Here is a 19821-nt window from a genome sequence, read left to right as displayed (position 1 = left end):
ATCAAGCAATGATAGCAAAAGTAAAGCAAAAGCAGCATTTTCCTTTTTTTTAATTGTGTCATTAATTGAACTATAAAATATAAATTAAATCTAATTTACTCAATGTTTTCCCTTTTGTTTCAAAAAATGGGGTTTATGACATAACCAAATAGTAAAAAAAAAAAATGCTATAAAGATACATGTTTTATAACAGAGATCAGGTCAAGCAATTTATAAGATGCCGACTGAGTACGAAGGAGGCTCAGACATGGTCCCAGGAGGTGAGAATACAAAGACTGATTAAAGGTGGTCCCCGCCCTTGAGGCACTCAAATGAACGGGACAAAGGGGAACGTAGAAAAAACACACACACAACAGGATACGTGAGATAAGTGCTGAAACAGAGCTTCTGTGAAGTGCTACGGAGACCCAGGTAAAAGGGTAATTACACCAGAAGAGGGGTCAGGAAAAGAGGAGTAAAGATGACACTTGAACTGGGTCTTGGAAGGTAAGTAGTTCATCATTAATCAGGGAACAACAAAGCACTGCAGGCTGACACTAGGGCATAAACAGTGACACGAGGGAGACGGAGCAGCACAGAAACTCGGACTTCACTGTGGCGAATGAAATCTGCAGCTCTGGCTTCTCAGCTGAGAATCAGGCCAGTTCTGTCCATGGAGACGCAACCACACAGGGAGCAGCGGGGAGAGATGGAAGGAAGCCTGTCAAACCTTCCTCTACCACACAGAAGCGGAGCACCAACCCTTTTGCCATAACTCTTAGCAAAGGAGCTCAGGGTAGGGCTCGAGGCTGAAACCAGGGCAGCCATCAGCTCTTTTTGGATGGGTCATCCCAAGTTTTACAGCCGTCATCCCTCAAGCAGACGCTCATTTATACTGTCTAGGTCAACAATGGACAGAAAGTCATTTTTGTAAAGAATATCAGAATCCTCCAACTCTAACCACAGAATGTTCATGAAGAAACACTTTCACTGACTTTAGCTCCCTGAGAAACACTTCTGTGGGGGCAGATTGGCAGCAGGTCCCGGCAGGATACCCACATAGCATGCTGGAAGAAGGCTGGCCCCCGGGGCCCCGCTGATCCAGGCGTCACTGCTTTGCACGTTGATGATTGTTAAACGTGCGCCTTGTGTCCGTGGAGAAGTCCCTTCTCCTTTACACCGCACACAGGGTCAGCAGATGCAAAGTGTTTTTCACTGACCCTGAACGTGAGCAAATCACTTCTTCAGCATCTCTGTACAAGAGACTTAATTTTCAGTTACAGCTCTGAATGCAAGGGTCAGCTGGCCCCACAACTTAGCTGAAAACAGGCACAAGTAACAAGGAATGCATGAAGGGGGGTGAGTATCTTGAGAGACTTGCAAAGGATCTTAAGATGCTCAGGGGGGACTCTACATGAATAGAAGGAAGGTCAGATTCATGGGCAAGCAGCCAGAGACCCTGGAGACTATTTTTAATCCAGAAGAAGAACAGGAAGGAACAGGAACAAAAAACGGAACTCACCCGGGAGAAATGGAAAGCAGAAAGGAAGCAACTGTGATCAGCGAATGGAAAGACAGTGAGAAAAACAGATTTAAAACTAAAATTGTCCTAACAGGGAAGCCAGGCACGCTGCAGGAAAAGGCCGAAAGCGAGAAGAAAGCACAGAAAGCAACAATAGCACTACTCAAAGGAAGTATTTTAAATGCCTACATCTTATAAGGGTCGGCGAGGGTCGGTTGGTAACATTCCTGCCTCTGGCACTAGGTCATGAGTTCAAGTCCCACACGAGGATTTGGCCTCCAACCAAGCTTTGACTCTCCAGCAGCTCTGAGGCTGGGGGCACCTTCCATTCCTTGGCATGTTAATATGACCGCCCTCCTCTGCAAGAGTCAAAGTGCCAGAGAGAAAAGGAGAATCAGAGAGAACCAACAGCTATTAGCGCCAAGAAATCATACTGGAAAGAATGGGAAAAAAGAGAAAGCAGAAAGTTTTCATCATATGCAAGACAGGCACTGCATTTGTCTTCAGAATCCTGTGAGTGTGGGGCATTTTTCCCACGTCCAACTTTAGAGAGAAACCTTGTCCACATTTTCAGTGCACCTAGAATACCAGGAGTAATGATGGTGGTGGCAGAGAAAATGCAGATCCTTGCTGAATGAGAAGTTATCATTAGGTAATTAGCAAGTAGGAAGAAATAATATATAGAAAAGATTGCTTCTGGGATGAGGGTAGGGAGGTAGGGCTAATGAACAAACCATATGCCCATCAAGCACTTAGGTGGTGGAGAGAGGAAAACAATAGAGCCTTTAGGGTAAATAACAACAATAAGAAAATCCTTCTATTTGTATAATAAGCTACATGTTAAAAAGTATTTTTTGCCTGACAGGTGTGGCTCAGTGGTTGAGCATCGACCTATGAACCAGGAGGTGAGGGTTCGATTCTGGTCAGGGCACAGGCCCGGGTTGGGGCTCAATCCCCAGCAGGAGGCATGCAGGAGGCAGCCGATCAATGACTTTCTCATCATTGATGTTTCTCTCTCTTTCTCTCCCCCTTCCTCTGAAATCAATAAAAATTTTAAAAAAATAATAAGTACTCTTATATACATTAGCTCACATGATAGTCACAAAATCCACAGGCAGAAGGAAAAGCCAGGTATTATCCCCATTTCACATATGAGGAAACTGAAAATATTAAGAGTCACATGACATTATGAAAGTCACAACCTCAAGGGCAAGTCAGCTCATTTCTAGTTCGGGGTTCAAGGACTGCATTAGCTGATCAACATGTGGCACAGGAGAAACTTTATCTTTACTTTAACCTAAGCAGTTTAGCCCAGAACTTGAAATTTATGCTGTAATTCACTAACATCCTAAATTATGCCCAACAAAGAATAATGCCTACCAAGCAATTTTTAGAAAAACTGTTTCCTACCCTCCCATTTTTCAGCCAGAGAGCAAATATAGAAGACAGAATATGGTTCATTATTAAGTAGTGGAGTATTTTTTTAAAGCAGAAAAATAAGAACAGCAACCAATTAACTAGATAGGAAGACTGAAGGAATCTGACATGCAAAATACTGGAGCCCAAGTGATAACTATCTTTCACTGTCCAGGCAGCCAGACAGAGAAAGCCCAGCAATAGCTATTCTTTCTAATAAACGAGATTACTAAACCCTGTCATGGCCCCTCCTCCCAGATGTACAAAATGAGAGAGTGAAGTCAGGAGAATGCCTTAAAGCCCTGCTAACAGATTCCTAATCAACCCCAAGCTTCAGGGGGCACATGTGAGAAGGCAGCCCTGCCTCTACAAGGTTCCATGGCAGGGCTCAAAGTGGGGTCCTCAAAGGGGAAGGAGGGTGGGGGGAGGCAGAAGAGGGTATAGGGGGGATAAATCGTGATGGAAGGAGACTTGACTTAGGATGGTGAACACACAATACAATATATAGACGATGTGTTATAGAATTGTACACCTGAAATGACCTAACTTTATTAACCAATGTCACCCCAATAAATTCAATTTTTAGAAAGTGAGGTCCTGATCAGAGTCCCACCCCTCAGCAAGTGAGTGCCTACCATATCACAGGCACTGTGCCAAGCACCTTCCATTCCTAAGGCCCTCACTTCTCATCGGAAAGGGACTGCTATTACCCTCCCTTCACAGGTGAGGAACTCGGGCTTAGAGGGGTTAAGTAACATCACAGCTCAAGCCCACCCACAGAGCTCACATGTGGTGGTGGCAAGTTTTGTATTTAGGGCTGTCTGACTCCAAAGCACAGGCTCTTGGCCACTGCACTAGGGCCCCTCCTTCAGCTGGGCTCCTGCTGGAAATACCCCTGAAAAAGGAAGAGCTGCCCGGAGGTGCCAGCTCTTGCAGAGGCCCCAGCTGAGGAGAAAGAACCATGAGCTAATTCTCCAGCCAGGCCTGATGGCTCTGGGCCTTGTTAATACTTGGTTAAGTCATTTTTAAAATAGATATGCTCATTGTGTTGTGTAATTAGGAGGAGTCCACAGTTGGCCAAAAAATAGCAAATCTTTCCCTGTACTTTATAAACTAACCAAATGCTTCTGATTTCCTGAATTTTCTCTTTAGGAGTACCAGTTATCTCAATAAACAATTTCTAGTGTGGTAATTTTAGTTAGAGAAGTTATGACTATAAAGCATTTTATTTTTAGCCAATGGCTACTCCAGTTTCAATTGTTTTTACCTATGTCCATTAAACAGTCTTTAGTTACAAACTCCAGATTCTAGCTCCATCACCAGCAGTGACCAAAGTTATGGGCATGAAAATGGCACGTAAGTAGGAAAGAGTTACTAGCAAGAGGGTTGCAACAGCCTTGGCTGATAGGACTGACCACAGACATCCTACTTTTAGCAGAAAAGGCTTGTTTGGAGCCTTCAAATTATCTTAAGAATTATGAAACTGGAAGGACTCGGCCTTGGCTTCGCTTTTATAAAAGATGAAAATGGGTATTTAAATCAACAGGAAACAAAATAAAGGAAAAAGATGAATTGCTCGATTCTTTGCTGAAAAGAGCAAACAAACAGAAACCGTCTGGGGGAGTGTACGTGGGATAAGATTAACTGTGTGGAAATGAATTCAAATGAATGGGCCACAGATGGCACAAGCATTTAAATGCTACGAAATGTAGGGTAATGAGTTTGTGAGGGTGAAAAAAAAGAAAACCACCACCAACACACCATCCCACCCCAGCCACCACCAGGCACTAGCCTTAGAAGTCATACCCTGAGTGACATAAAGGAGAAGCTGGTTTTGAGGAACCAAGCCGGGCAGAAGGCCCAGCCATCCAAACACAATGCACAGGCACGCCTAGCGAAAGGCACAGGTACGTCTGCAGTGTTAAGCGGAAAGGATCAGTGGTAAATGACACGACTGCGCAAGACTGACTGAGCTTCTTCCAAGGCAGTGTCTTCTACCTAATGCTATAAGCTTGTCCTTCCTTCCCTCCTTCTTCCCTCTCTTCTTTCCCTCCCTCCTTCCTCCCTCCCTCTTTCTCTTCCTTCCTTCTTTCCTCTATTTTTTAAAAATCTTTTTTAAACTGAAGACTGATCAGGCTTTAATCAATTATATAGAAGAGGCCATAGAGTGACATTACAAAGATGCACCAAATCCTAGAAAATAAAGTGTAAAAAGGCATTTTGATTTAAGTCGTGTGCGTGTGTAAGAGAGAAAGAGAGATTGATTGAGAGTGCGGTAGCAGTAATCTAGGGGAGCATTAGATCTTACCAAAGTTTTCTTTTATAACATGAGTGGAGTTAGGAATCAGTGAGCCTTCAAGAACAGGATGGCAGCAGCCAGGATAAACAGTGTCAGGGTTTAGAGACACTGAGTAGAAGGAGAGAAGAGACCAGGACATCTAACCATAAAATTTCTTGTGTCTCTAACAACACAATTATAAGTTTAACTACTGTTGTCTAAAATACAACTCTGTAATCATAGCCCTGTGGGTTCCATATTTACTCTCTCTCCATGGCCTCCAGGTTCAATTTGTTTAGTTTGTAGGGAAACAGAAGACTAAAAAAAATGAAAGAAAGAAACCACCAGCTCTCCCAAGTTCTCGGGAATCTGAGAACCAAGCAGTGCTTGCCGCCTTGTTCACAGTGAGCCTCCGAGATTTCGCCTTGGACGTGACACATCGGCACGCCTGGGTCTGGTCACTCCGCAGGGCCTCTGACAGGGAAGGAGGCATTTGCTAGTGTACACACGGGGAAGGCCTGGTTTGAGGTCCCCAGGACATTTCACCCAATGAGAAGAGAGTGACGCTGGCTCCAGAAAGCCAGAAGGCTTTGACCTGCTCCTTGAAACCAGGTGCCTGAGATCCATGCCTGCCAGGACTCCTCGCCCTCCACTCCCAGCACTCCCTCCTCTCCTGACTCTGCCCTCCTGCCCTCTCTGTCCTGCTGCCACCGCTGCCATTCAGGTCCCCACCCCCTTCCTCACTTCATTACCCCTCAGCCTCCTCGCCTCTCCACACCCCAGTCTGGCTCCTGTCCAGTGCATCCACCCCTCAGCTGTCAGTCATCTCTCTAAAATGCAAATCTGACCCTGCCACTCTGCTTAAAGCAGAGGGACTGCCGGAGCATTCAGGACAAAGCCAATTCCAGAGCTTAGCATGCAAGCTTCTGAGGGACACGGCTCACGCCTTCTCTCTAGCCTCCTTCCTGTCACTTTCCCATCGGGCACCCTTCCTTCTCTCTCCCCATGCTGGGCCTCATCCCCAGCCTCCACGCTTTCCCCCATGCTGACTGGAACGCCTGTCCCCAGTGTTTCCCCCCACACACACACACATACCCTCATTTAACTCCTACTCATGGGTCAGCTCTTCACGGTGCAGCCTTCTTGGAGCGCCCACTCGCCACTCCCACCTGATTGGCATGCCCCTCCAGGGCTCCCCTAACACAGTGTGGATCTCTCTCCCATGGCACTGATCACACTTACCACAGTACATTTTAATTGGTTTCAGTCTCTGTCTCCCTTCCACGTGCTAAGTTTTACTTTGGAGTCCCATGACTGGATGTGGGTTCTGGCATAAGTAGGCTTTTGATGAATGAATGAGCGTTCTCGAAGGCGAGGTTAGCAGACGCAAATGCAGATGACAAAATCATACAAACAGACATGCAACCATAGTGTGGGGATTCACACCAGATGTGTTTACTAGCAAATGACCTAGAAACTGCCCAAAAGTCCAGACTCCAGCCCAACTCTATGGAGATATCCACAGTCATCAGCAAACCAGGCACCAGCTAGCTGGCTGAGCCTCTCTAATGAATGAAGCATCATTTAGTATCTTCCCCATTTTACCAATTATTTCCTGGCTTTGTTTACAGAAATCATTTTTTTCTATAAAAGGTATATCATGGTAGAAATTCAAATGTTTTACTTATTTTAGCTTATTATGGCACATTTTAATATAAAATGTGTAAGACAGTCATTACAAGATCCTGATTATTTATGAGGGGTAAGCATAAAAAGATATGTATGCCATGCAAAAAGGAAACTAAAGTAAGGGGATAATATAGGGCAGTGGCAGCTAAGCGCCAATGGAGAAAGGCACAATGTTTACCTATTGCTCCCCTTTTCTTTCTAAATTGGAAACTCCAAGAAACGTTTTCCTCATAATGTCATGGAAATAAGAATAAAATATGTTTATAATATTGATCTAATAGGATGTATACTTTAAATAGAAGGAGTTAATGCACCATGCACCTCTTACATTTTGCTGCTATGTATTTTGAACTCAATTGGGTGTCCCCTGGATGGTTGAACTGAAATGGATAACAAGGCTAAATATTCCTTGCACAAATCGATCCCAACAGGTTTTGAAAGCAGTGAAATGACCCAATTTTAGGCAATTGAAATTTGCTGTACGTTCTTGATTGATGTAGGCTACCATGTTATTGGGTTATTTTAGAAACACGTTCCCAAGGTCAAAATGAATAATGCCAGTTGGTTCATTTACAGATGGTTACTAACTTTTGACATTTACTTTCTAAAGTCCAAACTAAACATTCCCATAGACAAGAATAATGCAACCCAAGGGCCAGTTTTCCTAGATGAAAACAAAGATGACCAACTATAAACTAAGGGCTCCTCTAGGGCTTATCTCCTTACAGCTCTAAAACCCCACTCCTGAGCTGTCCAACCACACATCATTGCAATGCTCGCCAGCGCTCTTTAACCCATGCATTGCCTTTCTTCCTCAACGTTCAGCAACAAGACAAGTGCAACTGAACCTCCTGCTTGTAAAAGGCACTGGAGACTTCCCTAGTTACTTCACTGCCATGAATTTTTTTGTTAAAATGAATAATCACTACCTTTGTCTGTGTCCTGCTTTGTTCCAGAAAGGATGTAAGACAGCTGAAATCATTACCTAATTGATTTTTCTCGCTCCCAGGCTCCCCTCCTCTTCTTTATAAGCTAACATCTTCATGCTGATTTTGTTTTAAATGAGGAGCAACCATGCATTCATATTTATCAAGACAATATTAGTCTCCCAAAAAAAGGGATGAAGCTTAATCTGTTCATTCAACAAACTGTTACTGAGTTTCTGCCAACTAGATGGCTACAGTTCCCAATTCACCAAGCTGATATCCTAGTGGGGGATACAAAAAACTAAACAGGTAATTACAACAGAGTGAGATAAATGCATGGCAGAGAGAGAGCGAATGCCCCTGGAACACGCAGCAGGGATACCTCCTCCAGCCTTGTGAGGTCAGAGAAGCTTCCCGGAGGTGAAGTTAGTTGAAAACTTGAAGCACTGTCTGCCATTTGAAGACAATGTGAACAGCAACACCACCGAAACACCAGGTAGAGTCAACCTAAATACTGTATCCGAGTGAGTCGGCTTCTGAATGCAGATATGACAAGTGGTCATCTTACCACTGCCCCCATCTAACCCATGGACTGGCCACAATTCACCCTAAATGCTAGGTTCTGTAACATATTTCCAGATCATTTCTAAATATATTCTGCTTTCTCTGAATGCAAATTGTCCTGTTCACTGTCTTTACCAGCCTCCCACCTATGAAGCATTTCAACTCAACCCAACAAAGGCCTACGGGGGAGATGGTGTGAGAAATATGGAACACGGGGAAGAGACACACTGGGGCCCCTACACAAGGACCACATAACCACAGCAGCGCGGAACTGAGAAAAGCCACGTGACTATCCGCTGACCATTCCACTCCCCACGAACCTTGCAGAGGTGACCCGGCCCTCCCACTCCCGCTTATGGAACAAATACCCCCACTCTGATCTCATCTCAGGTTGGACACATTTTCCTGGATCCTGTGTCTATCATATTCTAAAGACAGTAAAATGGGCTCCTGACACCAGGGCCCCTCACCTAACAGTTGGGTCCTTTCCATCTATCCATTTGAATATGGCATGTTTCCTGCTTCCAATGATTTTCTTAAATCATTTCTACATTTCATGTCAATGTATAACCACCATGCTGGGACCAAAGAAAAATAATCAGTTTTGACCGCTTGCTTTTCCAACAATCACTGGACATTCTACAAGCTAACTGAATGGTTGGGTGAAATTACTTCTTAAAATCTCTTCCAATTCTGAGATTTTATGTTTCTGTGACATAATCAGAACCATTTTTCTTTGAGGGCTCTAGCGCAGTAAAATTATCCCAGCCTAAGGTGTTATTGTAGAGTAAAAATTGGGTTGGTATTTCAATAATACTTGGTTTTTCAAAGTTGCCCAACATAGTCTCACTGTCAATGGGAAGAGGTGAGGCTACATGTATAAGTAAACCCAACCTGGGCCATATTCGGTTATGTGATTTACAACCAAAGACAGAGGGTTTTACTTTGAAAGATCGACTGAACACAAAATTTAACTAACGCAAAAGAATGTCCTAAATGTTGTGGATGGTATGATACTTCACATCTAAGGGTGTGAAATTATTTTGCTATCCTTTCCAAACTGAATCTTAATTATGTTTTGAGATCTGAATACCAGAAAATACCAAAATCATACTCAGTCTTTTAAGCTTTTTAAGTCTTACAGACATGTAATGAGAGCAATGCTCACCCTCTGGTGCTACATAATCTCATACATATCTTTGGTGCACATATTTTATGCATCCAAAACGGGAAGCATATTGATAAGATACACATCTTCACAATAAATATCTCAACTTGCAGCTCAAGTAATCATTCAAAATATTTTAAAAAGCCATGTGGCTCAAGTCCTTCAGCAGGGGCAATATCTAGGGTAAGGGCACACCAGAAGCATACTTGCTCTTCTGAGCCAATATTCTCTTTCACTACTCTGTAATCAGCCTTAATTAAGGCCCCAGGCAATTCCTGACAACAAGCAACTAACCATCTAGGTTCCAATCCAGCCTCTTCTACTCCTAGCTGTGTGACCCTGGGAAACAATTTAACCTCTCTGGGCATTAGTTTCGGGGGGGGGGGGGGCGGAATATAATCAGGATACTACCTTCCCTATAAGGTTATTGTCGTATTCCAGTAATACCCTCACCTCAGTCTCTAGTTCTCTTTAAACCAGTTTGCTTTGAAGAACTTTGAAAGGGTTACTGGACTATGGGAAAATAAATATGGAGAAGCCACTGAGTCCTAAAGAGAAAGGTTTGGAGTTGCTATGGCTCGACTGGTTGAGTCACATTTAAGTCAGTCTGGAATTTCCATGGACAAAAACAGACCTTCCCAACAAAATACCTAAGACAAAAACAAACAAACAAACAAACAAAGTAGGATCAGAGTTGGAGAGTTCCCAAGCAGTTCCTCTCAGAGCTGGGGTGGTAGCAGCAAATAACACTGTTGAAATGGGAGGGAAGAGACAGATTCCTCCATCAGCTAGAAGCAATCTTTTTACATTCTCCCTCTCTCAACATTTCAGCTCTACTGCTAAGTCTGGGACGAACTCTAAACACTGTATAAACTTGGGAACACTGGGGGAGGGCGAGAGAAGTGGAGTCCAGTGTAAGGAACAGTCAGTGAGAATTTCTAAATAACTGAACATCTAAATGAACCACACTTTGTGTGTCTGGGGCTTACAGAGTTAACCCGTCCACTTCCCCATGCCTTATTCATTGCTACTGTTTAGCTAAAAACTAAAACTGTCACCCAAGCAACATCAGTCTCATTAGAAGAAGAGGAACAACCAGCATCAGCAAATATAATGACCCTTTTGAAGGCAGCTGGTTCAGGACCAGTGAATCATTTTGAAATACCCAGACAGGACAAACCACATCAACACCATGTTTAAACAAAATGTGTAAACATGAGCATCAAAAACAAAGTGATGACTCGTCAGCACTCGAGTTCTTCTTTCCCTAGCAGGTCTCCTGGTGATGTACCTAATTAATTTTAAAATCCTATTCAGAGTAAGTGTCCTACCTGTTCAATGAAGACCTCAGGTCAGGCCACACCTGCAGATGTCACTAACAGTTTACTCTCCTTGTGGGTGGGACCTGGGCCCAAAGCACAGAGCAGGAGAGACCTGAGTCAAAGCAGCTGGAAAGCCCAAAGCAATGAAGGCCTGTGTCAGCACGTCAGCAGACCAGCACACCCGAGCCGGAGGAAACCACTGCTGCGGGCCATCCTGCCTTAAGTTCTGGGAGTTACAAGTCACATGTTGCCTCCAGTCTTAATGCGAGGCCCTGGGCAATTTGTTTCCTTCCCTCCTTCACACCCCATCTTTGAGTGCTGATCAAAACATTGAATTTTCTGAGACCCAAAGCCAGTAAAGACTGATGCAAGTGCATAATCTTCATTGCTCTCAAGTCCATCATCTATGAAGCCTGAGTGTGGCTAGAATAAGGCCAGGTGAGACCACGCCATCCCCTCTATTCATACTTCCATTATGTTCTGTCTCGAGGCTTTCCGTGCCACCTCTCACTTCTCTCTCAGAGGATTACTTCCAGTTTCAGATCAAGAATCCCTTCATTCTGCCACATGCTGACATTCGCTCAGGTAGTGATCCTGTCACCAAGCTTTCCATTTCTCACATCCCCTCATTATTTGGGACATGTTGAAGGGTCCGTTAGATGATAAGGAATAACCTCACATGATCCCACTCAGGATTTTAGAATCTCAGTGGGGGGAAAATCTCGCTTATGGAGGCAGTTTCTCCAAAGGCCCAGCACTCTTTGTGCTCTCCATGAAGCCGTGGGCACCGAGCAGCATCTGCCTCCTCATGGGCCGTGGAAAGGAGGTAACAATGGGAAGTCTGCCACCCCCCACAGGAGGCAGATTTGGAATGGTCTGCTCCCTGAGCATTCCGGGCACTCCATAAAAGTCAGGGAGTAAGAGAGGGGCTGTCAGCATGAGTAGAGGGAAGACCGGATGAGAAAAGGGTGCCATTTGCGTACAACTGCTTACAGTTCTTGTCTATCAGTGTGCCGCTTTCCGGTCCTGCTACTCTGTCTCACCTTCTGCTCCTCCACCCCAACTCTATCTGCCAAATACCTCAAGATGTCTCTAAGAGGCTCTGAATTATTGACGAACCTAGGGAAGATGCTTTGGAAAACATTAAGTACAAAAACAGACCAACCTGTACAGCTAGTGCAAATACTTGGTCATTGGCAGTTTCTTTTAAAGGCAGAAAGAAAAGGGGCGGGGAAGAAGCTTGCTTCTGCTAAATAATAATGATATTCACAGAACAACAGACACGGCAACTCCAAGGTTCACCATCTCCCCAGCTTTACTCACCCCTAGCCACCTTGCTCCTTTATTGGCAGCCTGTTGAATCTGGACTCTTTTCAGGGTGACATGGTAAACAGCTCCTTCCTCTACCTCTTCACCCCAGTCCTGAATCGAGCTCTACCAGGGGATGGGAAAGAGAGAAAGAAAAAGGGTTTTTGTTTTGGTTTGGTTTTTTTCCCCCCTCTCTGCAAACCACAATCTCTCCCAGCTGCTTTGCTGCTTACCCCAGCACTCAGGGCAAAAGACAGGCTGTTCAAAATAAATATTACAATCAGAGCAATATAAGACACATTGCGATAAAGGGAATGCTGAGATTTTCTTGGCCCTCAGCCCCTTCCTGTGGTATCAGGATCCCCGGACTTTTCCATTTATTTTTCCTAGACTCGCTCCCATATCTTAAATAATTTTTAAGTCTTTTTCTTCATTCTTAAAGAAACTGGAGTTTAGTCCTGATTAACATTTCCTCCTTAAAAGAAAGGAAAAATAATTCATTGGTAGAAAAAGTCTGGACTTTTATAAGTGGCTCAGTTATTTGAGCGAACTACATTTTAAACTCAGACACAAACAAGCATTTAAAATGCCAAGAGTCCGGACTCTTTTGGAAGTCAAATGCTTCGCATGTCTTTTTCTCCTTTTATTGTTCAGGGACCCAGAAAGTTAGGGGGGGTGGGGGGGATAGAAAGTTTTCATTTCTTCTGCACTTCTGGCAAGTGCAGAAGAAGCAACACATCATCACGCAGCTCCGAGTGAAACGTGTGCATGGACTCCCTGGACTTCCACGTCCCGGGCTCAACTTCAAGTTTGTGTTAAAGAGCCGCTGAGGCACCGACGCGCTCTCCGCGGTTCACCCGCACTAACAGCTCCTTCTCCTGAAAAGTTTTCCTTTTCTGCCATAGATCTGCCCCCCACACACCCAAGGCAAGTGCAGAGAAAGGAGGTATCCTAGAAAGGGAGAAGACCCGCGGCGCGGAAGGCATACAAAGCAAAGCGAGAGCGCGGGGACCGGCTTGCTCGGTTCAGTCCGAGGGAGTCCCAAGCACGCCCAGAGAAAGCGGGAGAAGAGTCCCCGGCACAGAGCCTGCGGGAAGGCAGGGGTTCTCGTTACCATTTTAGCTTGCCAAAGCAGTTTCATCCTCAGCCTGCCCTCCGGTACGGCGACGCCGCATGATGCGCCCTGCTCCCCGGCCAGCGCGGTCTCGGCGCCCGGCCCGTCCGCGCGCCCGCCGCTCCGAGCACTGACACGCGCTGCGCTGCCCCCGCCGCCGGCGCGCGACTCGGGCCACAAAGGGAGCGGGCGGGCGGGCGAGCCGCGGGCAGGGCGCGCAGACTCCTCCCCGCGCCACCCGCCGCTCCGCTCCGCTCCGTGATGTCAGGCTTTCCTGTTTGCGCTTGGGAGCGCGCTCCCCTTCTTAAATCCCTTGGATGAAGTTAGCGGGAATCATTTCTCCGGCTCCGCAGGGGATCGGGACGCGACCCTTTCAAGCTGATCAGGTTTTCCTGATGGTCATCAGGTGCCAAAAAAAGAATCGGGTGCGGTATGGGGGACAGAAGTGTGTGTCTTCTCTTAACTTCGCTAAAAGAAAGAAAGGGGAAGGAGGATGGGAGGAGAGGGGCAGAAAAACGTCTATTATCTGCCTGTTACCGACCGAATTTCCATGAAATCAGGGCGACCCCAGCGAGTAAAGCGACACTAGAATGCAGGAAGCTTGAACCTGTGCCCAGGAGCTGAACCCTGCCCCATCAGCACTCCACCAACAGGAAATTACCCTGGACTCCTACCACCCTTTACAAACCGGAGCCTCATCCCACAGTATCTGGCCATTGTGGGAGGGACGCGAGGAAAGCAGAAAAGGGTTTTGCCCGGACTGACTGTGGAAAGTGGGCCGGCAGTGACCCCCGAGGGTGTGTGAGTCCTTGAGTTGTCACCATCTCCAGTTGTCTGTACTGTAGGGACACAGTGGGATAATAACCACAAGGGAAAAAGGCCATTCATGAGGAGCCTGCCAGAGGGAGCTTTGTCACAACAGAAAGATCTGCTGTCAGGACAAAAGATTATGGCCATTTTTAGATTCAGTTTTAATAAATCAACAGCAAGATACCAGATGATAATGTAATCAAACTTTGGCACATGACCGAATTCCATGCCAATTACAAAACCTTCAGGGCTGATGTCTTTTACACTATTCACCCCTAAATGAGTTTAATCGCCTTTAGTATTTTAAGACCTCTCACTAATTGCCATGGTAAGGCATAAGCAGGCTTTGGTTAATAACAAAGATATCACTAGCTGAAAAGCTGGAGAATCAAGAGTTCTGATGCTCCCAGGAGGGCAGAATAAATGACAAAGAGGGCATCAGGGAAAAACAAAAGGATCTTTGGACATTTGAGGACATCTTGAAGTCACTCAGCCAAGGTCTCCTCACCCAACCAGAACTTCCAGGGATCAGTAGCTGTGGAGACAGGGAGACTAGATCCTTCTGTGATCACCAGGACAAGGTCTCCATCAGCAGATGAATGGATTAAAAATGTGGTATGTATACACACAATGGAATATTATTCAGCCTTAAAAAACAAGGACATCCTGTCATACGTGACAACACAGATGAAACTTGAGGACATTATGCTCAGTAAAATGAGCCAGTCACAAGACAGTACTGCATGATTCCCTTTACATGAGGTATCTAAAGTAGTCAAACTCATAGAAACAGAAAGTAGAATGGTAGTTGCCAGGGGCTGGGGGGGAGGGGAAATAGGGAGTTGCTGTTCAATGTGTATCAGGTTTCAGTTATGCAAGATGAAAAAGTTCTAGAGATCTACTGTACAACATTACAGTTAATAATAAAGCAGCTAACAGAGTACGTGAAACGTCAGAGGCCTTGAATAAAAACGTTATCTCCTTCCCACCCTACCCCACACTCTTTCCCTTTAAAGTAAATCTACGTTCATTTACTGCTCTTGGTTTGCAATCTGCAGGCTGTTTACGTGTTTGCTTGGGTAATAGATTACACTGTATGACAGAAAACAATGGGCAGTGTAAGAGTAATGGACATTGTACTTGGATATATAGGGTGAAAAATTTGTCTTGAAGACACCAAGAGCAGCATAGGATGGTAAGAAATGGGAAGGCCTTGGTTTTGTCCTCAAGCTCATCGCTGGACTATAATGTTCGATGCCCACTGAAAAGTCTGGAGGCAAACAGTCCTAGAGATCAACAGCAATAATACTAATAACAACAGCCTCAACAGCTATATGAAGAAAGCTAAATAAGTGAGAGTTCAGGATTTCCTCTCCACACCTTAGTGCTGTTGAGTGCCTATTGCCTCTACCTGCCTGCAGCCTTGCCTAAACAGATGAGTCTGAAAACCTTTCCCACTTTTGTTCTTTTTTTTTTTTTAATATATCTTTATTGATTTCAGAGAGAGGAAGGAAGAGAGAGAGAGGAAGGGAGAGGGAGAGAGAGAAACATCAGTGATGAGAGAGTCATTGATCAGCTGCCTCCTGCACACCCCCGACTGGGGATCGAGCCAGCAACCCGGGCATGTGCCCTGACCAGGAATTGAACCACGATCTCCTGCATCCTAGGTCAATGCTCAACTGCTGAGCCACACCAGGCCAGGCTCCCACTTTTGAATGGAAATAATAATAGCCATTTGGCAATATTTTTTTAAAAATACGTTTTTATTGATTTCAGAGAGAGGAAGGGAGAGGGAGAGATAGAAACACCAATGATGAGAGGGTGTCATTGATCGGCTGCCTCCTGCAGGCCCCCCACTGGGGGTCACACCCAATTGTGCCCTGACCAGGAATCAAACTGTGACCTCCCGGTTCATAGGTCGATGCTCAACTGCTGAACCATGCCGGCCGGGCATTTTTGGCAACATTTTATTCATGAAAACTATACCTTCAGCTATATGTACGTCCCTAAAAAATACTTTTGGCTGGGCCAGGCGTAGGAGGCAGGTGTGTAGGAGGCAGCTGAGTAATGACAACTCTCTCATCATTGATGTTTCTATCTCTCTCCCTCTCCCTTCCTCTCTCTGAAATCAATAAAGATTATTTTTTTAAAAAGAAACTTTCGGTGGAGGACATAAGCAAATAAATGTTACTTTTTGACTACTTCCCACCGACAGTATTCAAGTATTGCCAAAATGCAAACTCCTAGCCCTTTCACCATCCCTAGGAAATGGCTCCCTCTCTTCTCAGGGCCTGTGGGCTGCGCTGCTCACCAGTTTACTTCATGCTCAGCTCGCTGTCAGCTGGGCATCCTGCTGGGGTGTCTCTGGCTGTGCTGCCTGGGTTGCACTGTTTACCTATTCTTCGCTTAAACTTTCAACCTCACATTGCAAAGGGTAAAGATCCAGTCACGCTTGGTTAAAGATGAACAGTCCTCACCCTGGGCAGGTGTCTGGGTTAGAGAGTTGTCCCGTACACCAAAAGGCTGCAGGTTCAGTTCCCGATCAGGGCACATGCCTAGGTTTAAGGTTCTATCCTTGGTTGGGGTGAGTACGAGTGGCAACCAATCATTGATGTTTCTCTCACATCAATGTATGTTTCTCTCTCTCTCTCGCCCCCCTCTAAAATCAATAAAAAATATCCTCTGGTAGAGATTTTAAAAAGTGTACAGTCCTCTAAATACTCTTTAAGCAGTAGAGAGTTGCTTCTATTTTCCGAGAGCCCAAAGTGATTTTATTAATTATCACAGAGATACTATAAGGTATAGATTAAAATCTCAATGCTCTGTTATTAGGTTTTCTTATTTAGGGAAGCAGTTGACAAGCCAACTTTAGATGCACCTACCGCAACTAAAGAAGAGGCTGCCCCGGGGGGTAGAAAGCGGAGACAGTAGAAACATAAACATAGTCCTCGACAGATGGCAGGCCAAAGGCAGGGGACTCCCCTGGTCACGATGACAAACATTTTTCAACTAATAGTTTACCAATTGTTGGTGGTTACTCTTAATTGCTGATGGTGCTCCCCTGAGGAGGAAGTTGGTTACTGGAATACTATGTGTAACTTGGACTAATGAGCATTATTACTCTTCTAATTATAGATTTCTGTAAAAGAAAAAAGGACAGCTAGAAATTTGTTCCTATGGCTGAAAACACAACAGTCAGCTCAGACACGGTGCTAGGTCTGTGTGATATATAACAAAACATTCTGCAGAATGGAAGATGGGGACCTGATGCCCTGAGGACTTTGACCAAAATTACAGAAGGACATACTGGGCAATTAGCCAAATCATATTTTGTTCCGGAGTTAAAGGAACCTCCTTTTTCCATGATAATGGTATTGAAATGGCACTGAAAATCCAAATAATTTAGAACTGCTAGAACTACTAGCTAAGGTGGTGGCTGTGCAGTCAGAGACCCCTAGATTTGAGTCCTAGATGCATCACTTTTGAGGTGAGGTCTTTAACATCTCTAAGCCTATAAAAAACAGGGATACAAACACCTTGGCCCCTAGTGAGAATTCATTAAGATAACCTACACCAAACCTTTAGCACAGTACCGGCACCATGGGTAATACTCAGTGCTGTCTAGTAGTAGTTGTCATCGTCATCACCGTTGTCTTGAACGTATCAGGCTCCCCCCCAGTCCCATCACAGAGGCTTCACACATGTGATTCTCCCTTTTAGGGACATCCTGCCTCTTCCCCTCTCCCACCTTGGTTAAATCCCCTCCAATGTGCTCTCATGGCACCATGTTGCTCTCTTTGTAGCTCTATCACAGTTGTAATTTTACATTTCATTGTACGATTATTCAGTAAACGTCTGTTTCCTCCAAGCCCTGCGAAGGGAGAGGAAATGTCAGGTTTTTTTCATCACCGTCTTCCAGCAGCTCACATAGTGCCTAGCACAGCATAGATGCTCGATAACTACTTGATCGATTGACAGCTAAATACAGAGGTAAATGCCATGCTGTAAATTCAGCAAGTGTTTAGTAATTGTTGTTGAGTCATGTAAATGAATCACTCAGTATTGTCTCCACCTTAAAGTTGCTTATACTCTAGAAGCAGAGAAAGGGCCTAAGGAGAATACGTGAAAAATGGACTTTATAGATCCACAGATCAGCGAGTACACGTTAGGAAAGCAGGGCAGACTGAGCCATGAGCCACCGAGAGGACACAGAAAATTGGTCAGGAGGCAGTCACTCTTAAAGGACTTGCAGATCATTATAGCCCTTAACAAGGCTGTGTCGACCATGGCCTTCGGGAGGAAGAGGGGGGGCCTTCTGGGGAAGAGGCTGGCACGTTCAAAGGGTGATATTTGGTCAGAGAAGTGGCTCCTAGAGTCCAGAGAAAGGAGGTGTGGATAAAGTAGCTGGTTGGTAGAGATTCCTGAATTTGTCTTAAGAGGAAACTGAAATGATAAAGCAGTGTGAATAAGATGATTCTAATATCTGTCCATAGGTTGTCTTAAAGGGAAGAAAGCATGGAGGTAGAGCCGTCCGACAAGAGCTGTTAGAGTCATGGACATGCCAAATATTAACATCTAGGTTGAGGCAAGATAAGAGTTCTGAAATAAAGAAATGAATCTGAGTGATTTTTTTGGAAAAAAAGTAATGCTGCAACCTGATGATAGGCGGCATGTGGCAAATAAATAGCAGGGGAAAGAAAAAAACTCCTGCAAGGTGTTAAGACTAGGACACTGGGATAGAGGTGGGGACATGAAAATAAAGAGAAAAAGGGGAGGATTTTCTGCTTTGGGGGGAAAAAAAACATTATCGGTTCAGTTCTGGGGAGAAAGAAAACAGAGATATTGAAGAGTGATCAGAAGGAAAGATAAAGACCAGAACTGCAGAAAGTGAGTTACAAGTTGGTATGCATACAAGGAAGTTGTCTGAAACCATAAATCATATGATTCCTCCTCAGTGGAAGAGAAACAAAGTCTCAAGAGGGACCCACAACTGAAGAAGACCAGACAAAAGTAAGGAGGGAGAGCCCGAGGAAAAGAAGAACACAGAGCTTGAGTTGTGGAAATCAGCTCGGGAAGGAAAGCCCGTGCAGTTAAAAATTCTCAAACACCCGAAAATCAGCCGTGGGATACAGCGAGCAGACATTAGAGAACTGCAGATGATAGGAGATTTACCTTCTGTCGTTGTCACAAGGTGTTATTCATATTTCAAAAGGGTTTCCCCTGTTTAAAAGCATACAGAAGTTTTTAAAAATTATGGCTAGTTATTCTATTCTATGACACTCTTCAATAAAATGTAACCAAAGTTAATTGAAAGTCTTAGTGTGGTCAGTTACATAACACCAGAATTGCTGAATAGCTTAAACACAGTGTTTTCCCAGAAATATTTGCCTTTTGGATGAAGCCAAGAATGGAAAGTTTCTGCCTTAAAGGAGAAGTTTTGAAAAGGTGGAGAGAAAAGAAAAACATATACAATGGAAATATAACTTTAACAATAATTAACCAAAATGCTGCAAATATTGGTAACTATTCACACAGAGACAGACAAAAACACAAAGAAAAGTGAACTTTACCACTTTAGAGAGTTGATTGTGGGTTGTATATCAATTAGATAATATCTTTTTTAAAATCAGAAAATGTCTCATATCTTGGCCTTTGCCAGGAACAACTTGAGGCAGATCTTTGGTTCTTCTGATTTTCTTGTTAAATTGGCAGAATCTGCTCATAC

The 19821-nt window shown here is 44.6% G+C and overlaps 1 protein-coding gene across 2 annotated transcripts in view; it reads right to left on the bottom strand.

Moving 5' to 3' along the window:
* The window catches only part of RGL1 (ral guanine nucleotide dissociation stimulator like 1), a 187920-nt gene that overhangs the window by 90794 nt on the left and 77305 nt on the right, over positions 1 to 19821 (bottom strand). The window contains exons 1-2 of one of the 2 annotated variants that reach the window (XM_081122380.1): positions 13287 to 13517; positions 12188 to 12298 (exon numbers count right to left, since the gene is read on the bottom strand). In XM_081122380.1, the coding sequence (XP_080978506.1) occupies positions 12188 to 12298; positions 13287 to 13313 (138 nt within the window). In that variant the 5' untranslated portion in view covers positions 13314 to 13517. Of the gene's footprint in view, positions 1 to 12187; positions 12299 to 13286; positions 13518 to 19821 lie in introns of those variants that run through there. The other variant, XM_081122379.1, reaches the window with a different exon arrangement.

Source organism: Miniopterus schreibersii (assembly GCF_964146895.1).
Source record: "Miniopterus schreibersii genome assembly, chromosome: 19".
Classification (NCBI taxonomy): domain Eukaryota; kingdom Metazoa; phylum Chordata; class Mammalia; order Chiroptera; family Miniopteridae; genus Miniopterus; species Miniopterus schreibersii.
This window is presented reverse-complemented; position numbering and strand designations above follow the sequence as displayed.